Source organism: Manacus candei, unplaced genomic scaffold, assembly GCF_025592945.1.
Source record: "Manacus candei isolate 608988 ecotype Guabito, Panama unplaced genomic scaffold, ASM2559294v1 h1tg000084l, whole genome shotgun sequence".
NCBI classification, from domain to species: Eukaryota; Metazoa; Chordata; class Aves; order Passeriformes; family Pipridae; genus Manacus; species Manacus candei.
The window spans coordinates 4964057-4970584 of record NW_026138132.1 but is presented as its reverse complement, the minus strand read 5'-3'; the positions used below and the strand labels follow the sequence as shown (position 1 = coordinate 4970584).

At 63.7% G+C, this 6528-nt stretch overlaps 1 protein-coding gene across 1 annotated transcript; it reads left to right on the top strand.

The window, feature by feature from the left end:
• The first annotated feature begins 351 nt into the window (after positions 1–351).
• Positions 352–5344, top strand: PURB (purine rich element binding protein B). Its single transcript, XM_051812129.1, is given in 2 exon segments — positions 352–1197; positions 1199–5344. Coding segments are annotated over 2 exon segments (1008 nt in total). The 5' UTR covers positions 352–366; the 3' UTR covers positions 1376–5344.
• Positions 5345–6528: the final 1184 nt, after the last annotated feature.

Genomic DNA, 6528 nt, shown 5'->3' with positions numbered 1-6528 from the left:
GGGACGGGCGGGAGCCTGCGACTGAGGGAGTGGGGAGGGGCAGGTGCTGCGGGGCGGGGCTTCGGGGCTCACCGACCAATCGGGACCGTGCTGGCCGTGACTGACAGCGGGGGGGCGGGGCTTTGTGCTCAAGGAAACTCGGGGGCGGGGCCTCGGGGGGCGGGGTCTCATGGACCAATGAGGGCCGCAGGCGGCCATGACTGACAGCGGGGGGCGGGGCCTGCCGGGGGCGCGCGGGGACGCGGCGGGCGGGACTCTTCCCCCCTTGCCCCCCCCGCGCACGTGACGGCGGCGGTGCGGCGGTGACGTCATCGGCGGTGTCGCAGCGGGGCCGGAAGCGGGCGGCGCGCGGGGCGGGCGGACAAGATGGCGGACGGGGACAGCGGCAGCGAGCGCGGCGGCGGCGGCGGGTTCGGGGCCGCCCGTGGCGGGGCGGGGGGGGCCGGGCCCGCGGCGGGGCCCGGCGGCGGCGGCGGCTCGGCCGGCCCCGAACAGGAGACGCAGGAGCTGGCGTCCAAGCGGCTGGACATCCAGAACAAGCGCTTCTACCTGGACGTGAAGCAGAACGCCAAGGGCCGCTTCCTCAAGATCGCCGAGGTGGGCGCGGGCGGCTCCAAGAGCCGCCTCACGCTCTCCATGGCCGTGGCCGCCGAGTTCCGCGACTACCTGGGCGACTTCATCGAGCACTACGCGCAGCTGGGCCCGTCCAGCCCCGAGCAGCTCGCCCAGGCCGCGGGGCCGCCGGGCGAGGACGGCGCCGGGCCCCGCCGCGCCCTCAAGAGCGAGTTCCTGGTGCGGGAGAACCGCAAGTACTACCTGGACCTGAAGGAGAACCAGCGCGGGCGCTTCCTGCGCATCCGCCAGACCGTGAACCGCGGCCCCGGCGGCCCGGGGGGGTTCGCGGGGGGCCCCCCGGGGCTGCAGAGCGGCCAGACCATCGCGCTGCCCGCCCAGGGCCTTATCGAGTTCCGCGACGCGCTGGCCAAGCTCATCGACGACTACGGCGGCGAGGAGGACGAGCTGGGCGGCCCCGGCGGCGGCGGCCCGGGCGGCGGGGGGCTCTACGGGGAGCTGCCCGAGGGCACGTCCATCACCGTGGACTCCAAGCGCTTCTTCTTCGACGTGGGCTGCAACAAGTACGGCGTGTTCCTGCGGGTCAGCGAGGTGAAGCCGTCCTACCGCAACGCCATCACCGTCCCCCTACAAGGCCTGGGCCAAGTTCGGCGGCGCCTTCTGCCGCTACGCCGAGGAGATGCGCGACATCCAGGAGCGCCAGCGGGACAAGCTCTACGATCGGCGCGCCGGCCCCCCTGGGCCCGGCAGCGGCAGCGGAGCCGGCGACGACTCTGACGGCGACGACGTGGACGACGACTGAGCCGACCCCCACCCAGCCCTCGACCCCCCGACGCCGGCCCCCTACCGCCCCCCCCCCCCCGAGCCCCGGGGCAGAGGGGCCCCCGATCCCCCCTCCCAGTGACGGGGCAGAGGGGTTCCCAAACCCCCGAGTCTCCTCCCCCAAAACAGCAATGGGGCAAAGGGGTCCCCGAGCCCACCCCCCTCCCAGCGACAGGGTGAAGGGGTCCCCAAACCCCCCTATGCCCCCGCTCCCAGCAACGGGATGAAGGGTCCCCGAGCCCCCCCCGGCAGTGGTGGGGCGCGGGGGTCTCCGAAACACCCCCCGAGCCCCCCCTCCTGCAGCCACCGGAGAGAGAAACCGGCCCGACCGCGCCGCTGCCCGCGGCTCCTCCCCCTGCTCTGTCCCCGCCGTGGGCCCCCCAAGACTCGCTGCTTTGGGGAGGGACAGGGGCTCACCCGCAGCCCCCTCTCCTCCCGATGCCCCCCATTGAAACCAGCACCGAGGGCCCCGGAGCCGGGGGGGCAGCCGCGGCGCCGGGGGGGGCAGCAGGGGCACCTTGGACCAACGGCCGTTCCCTCGGCTTGTGATTTTTCCTTCATTCTCTTTTTTTTTTCCCTCCTTTTTCTCCTCTTTCCACGTTGTTTTGTTTTTTTTTTTTGTCGGTTTTTTGGGATGCAAACTGCAAACTCCGGGCACCCGAACTGGAACCTGCCCCGAGCCGGCGCGGAGCTGCGGCTCCCTGACAATTAGGGAAGATCTCCTCGGTTTTGCCGATTTCAGACCGTTCCCCCCCCACCTCCCGTTTCCCGCCGGGAAGGGGGAGGCGCCGACACAAAGCACAAGGAAAAGCTCGACGGGGCGAAACATCTTCCCCTTCTCTCCAAATAAGGCGTCTCCGGCCCCGATTCACCGGGACCCGCCGGAATCCGCCCCTTGGCTTCACCCAAATTGGATTTTCCGGCCCCAAACCCGTGGCCGCGCCCGGCCTCGGTCCCTTGGGGGTGGTTTTAGGGGGGCTATTGTTATTTTTTGCCTCTTTTTGTCTTTTTTTGCCCCCCCCCGGGCCCGGCCCTGGCACCGCCCGGTCCCTCCAGCCACCTCCTATTAAACACATTTTTCCACTCTCAAACAGTCTTTTTTTAAATTCTTTTTCGCTCCCTCGGCTCAGTCCTGCCCTGTCCAGAATTCCACTTTTTCACCCCATTTTCCCAGAACTCTGAACTCCATCACTCTCATTCCAAAGTTTTGCCTCTTCTTCTCCTCCAACGGTTTCGCCACTTTTAGGACTTTTTTTTTTTTTCGCTTTTGATCCATTTTTGGGAGCCCGCTCAGCTGCCTCCTTAATTTATTACCACGGATCCGGCATCTCCCTCTCTCCGTATTTATTGGGAAGTGAGGAACAGCCGCAGACCCCTGGGGGTCCATCCGTCCGTCCGGCTCCGGCCCTGTCCTGCTGCTCCCGCCGCCGTTGCTCTTTTTAAAGGGATTTTTAAAGCGAGTTTCTTCCATTTATCCCGTTTTTAAAGCCTTCTCCGTCGCAAAGGACCCGGATCCCTCACTCACACGGGAGCAATAGTCCTTCCTCGGTGGCCGACGTGTCCGTACTGTATTTTGTACCCTCAGGCAGCTCTTTCCGGTGAATTCCTGCTGTATCCACCCATCCTCCTGGTCCTGTGTTCTTTGCCACGGAGAAAATCCAGAAACCACAACGGCGACAACGGATTTGGGGGGAAAAAAAAACGCTCCCGGCTCTGCGGGACTCACCGGCGTCCGGCCGCGGGACCTCTCCTTTTATTTTTGAAGAGGATGAGATATATATATATATATAAAAAAAATATATATATATTCCTTTGGTTTTTCTTTCTTTTGGCTGAATTGCGGTGATTTAGCCTTATTTCTATGTCGGGAGAGCGGCGGAATCGCTGCCGGCCCGGCCCAGCTCTGGGGAGCTGGCTAGAAATACATGGAAGAGAAAAAAAAAAAACAAAAAAAAAAGGCAAAACCACCAAAATCTGATAATAAACCCAAAAAAGCAGCTCCTGGCGTCGGCTCCGGGAGCCTTTCCCAGCCGGAGAAGCGCTGGATCCATGGACACAACCTCCCGCAGCTCCATTTGGGTGGGAAGAGCAGAGAGCGTCGGGGGAAGACAGCGGAAAAACCAGCCAAAATGAGATAAAATTGGGGGGAAAAGGGGGTTTGAGGGGAGCGGCGGCCCGGGGGGGCTGCGGGGGAGGGGGCTTGGGGCAGTTTGGGGGTTTTTTCTCTCTTGGAGCCCCCCAGGAGCCGGTGGGTGTTTCCCAGGAAAGCAGGACAGTGCCGGCATCTCCCCTGGGCCCCTGTTCCCATCTCTGTGTGTATAGACATGGCCGTGTGTACATAGATCAGAGTTGGTTGGGTTTGGGTTGAATTGTGTAGAAAATGGGCAAATTGCTTTTTTTATTATTTTTAAACCACAATTGGGGGGGAAAAAGTATCCCAAATTCCTGGTACTTCCAGCTTTGTTGCCCCAGAAGGGCCGATGGAGAGCGTGACGATGGCTGTACAGACAGAAAGTTGGGAATCCTGTCCAGTGCCCCAAAACCCGCTAGAAATGCCCCAAATGGCCAGGCCTGGGGCCAGCAGCACCTCCAGGGGAAGTTCAAACAGCTTCAATTCCTTTTGTCCTAAAAAATATGGAAGAAAATCAGGATTCTCCTGCCTCGTTTCCAGGCGATTTGTGGGCAGCAGGGGATGGGATGGGTGGGGCTGTGCCAGTGGCGGCTCCTTGAGTTGGTGACAAACCAACCCCAACCCCTTGCCAGCCTCTCTTGTAAAAAAGCAAAAAGTGGAAAAAAATCGCAAAAAACTGGAAAAGATAAAAAAAAAAGCAGCTGAGGGAGCCCTGGGGGTGACGCCCCAGGGAGCTCGGCAGGTCCTCCCAGTGGGAAATCCCAGGTGGCTCCGTGGATGCTCCCGGCTGTTCCTGTAGGGCGAGGCCGTCGCCCTCATCGGCTCCTGGAGCCGGTTGAGCCAGTGGTGCCGGAGCTAGGGTTGGGTGTCAGTGGGACAGCCTGGATCCGGGCAGGACGGCCCAGAGCCCACGGGGTCGAGGCCCCAGAACAGTGGCCCGGGGGGGCTCCAGCCTTGGAGCAGCGGCTGAGAGCGGGTCTGGCACGGGCAGCTCCCCTGGCACATCTGGGGCAAAGGACGGGCCAGGAGATTGGACAAACGTCAGTGGGGGAGCACTGGATCCTCCTCCAAGAGCCAGATCTTCCAAGAGCCAGATCCTCCTCTGGGACCTGGATCCTCCTCCAAGAACCAGATGCTCCAAGAGTTAGATCCTCTGATGGCTGGATCCTCCAAGAGCTGGATCCTCTAAGCACCAGCTCTCCACTGAGTGTTGGATCCCCCTTCCGGCATTGGATCCTCCTCCAAGTTGGATCCTCCAGGTGTCAGACCCTTCTCTTCAAGCTGGATCCTCCTCAGAGAGTTTGATCCTCTGAGAACTGGATCCTTGGAGCGCTAGATCCTCCTCTGAGTCCCGGATCCTCCTTGGAGAGCTGGATCCTCTGAGAACTGGATCCCCTGAGTGCTGGATCCCCCTCCGAGCAGCAGATCCCCCGGGAGCGCCGCCTCCCTCCCTGAGTGCTCGCCCCGATGTCCCTTTGCCGAAAAGAGAAGAAGAAAAAGAAAAAAAAAAGAAAGTTTTATTCCTGTTATTTTTTTAATGAAAGAAAAACAAAAACTAAAGCAAACCTGCACTTTAGGCGGCCGGGGGGGCCGGGGGGTCGGGGCCCCCGTGTCCTTTCCCTGCGGCCGGGGGGCGGCTCCGGGGGCCGGAGGCAGGTCCTGGGTGTTACCACTAGCGCAGACGAGGCCGACGCGACGAACTCCTCCTGCTCCGAGCACTCCTGACGTAGCAGATTTTTGCAAATGGAGTTTTACAGTCTATATTTAAAGAATTGTATGTTTGTAACAAATAAAGTATGCGGAAAAGTGAATGAAAAACCAGCCTGGGCCTGGCTCGCTCCTTGGGGGGGTCAGGGAGGGGTAGCTGGTGCCACTGTTGGGGTGAGGGGCAGGTGATCTCCCTGGAGTGTTGTGGGGACGTTGTGGAGTGGTGTGAGGGTGTGAGGTGGCACAGACAGGGCAGGTGGGGTCCCTCACCTTGTCCTGAGGGGTGTCCTCGAGCAGGGGGGGGGGGCCTGGAAGGTGTGAGGGACCGGCATGGGAAGAGAGAGAGGAGGTTTGGCGTGTTCAGGTGTGTGTCAGGGGTGTGCACCATCACAGGGCTGTGTGGGGTGTGTAAGGTAAGGTGCGTGTACCACCACACGACTGTGTGGGGTGTGCCAGCTGTGTGTAGGGCACATGTGCCAGCACACAGCTGCCCGGTGTGGGCAGGTGTGAGGCTGGGTGGGTCTGGCGTGGCACAGGCCTGGGGGGTGTGCGTCACGGCTCAGGCGGGCACGTGCACGGGCACAGGGTGTGCGTACGGGGGGTAAGGCTTCTGTGCCGCGCTCACGGCTGCGTGCAGTGTGTGTCAGGTGTGTATGTGCTACCCCGTGTCCCCTCCGTGCCCTGCCGTGAGTGCCGCAGCCCCCGCCCCCCGCGCTGCGGCTCCCTGCGGGCTCGGGCTCATCTGAGGACACGCGGGGACCCGCCTGCGCATGAGCCGCCACCCCCGTCACTGTCACCGTCACCGGGGCCCGGCGCGACCCCCGCTCCCCCCGCGGCCCCTCCCTGCCCCGAGCCCCCCGGGGCCGAGCGGACCAGCTGCTCCGGCCCCATCCCGGGCCCCCCCCGCAGCTGCTCCGGGTGGAGCCGGGGGTCGGGGGGCCCTGGGACTGCGGCGGAGGCCCCGGGGCAGCCCTAGGGATCCCCGGGCCGCGGCAGTTGCTGCCCGGGGCAGCTGCAAGCGGTGTTGCCCCCCTCGGGGATACCAGGAGCAGCTGCGGGATGGGGGGCTTAGGGGCCCCCCTGAGCCCTCCCGGCAGCTGCAGCGAGGGGTGGGGGCTGCGCGGGGCCCTCCGAGCCCTGCCCGGTGCCGGAGGGAGCCTGAACCAGGCGCCCCGGGGGGGACGGTGACAGCGACAGGTGCCTTCCTTGTCCTCCTCCTCCTCCTGCTCCGGCCGTGGAGCAGCCGGGGGCAGGGTGGGGGGGCTGGAAGACCCCTTGAGCCCCCCCGGCAGCTG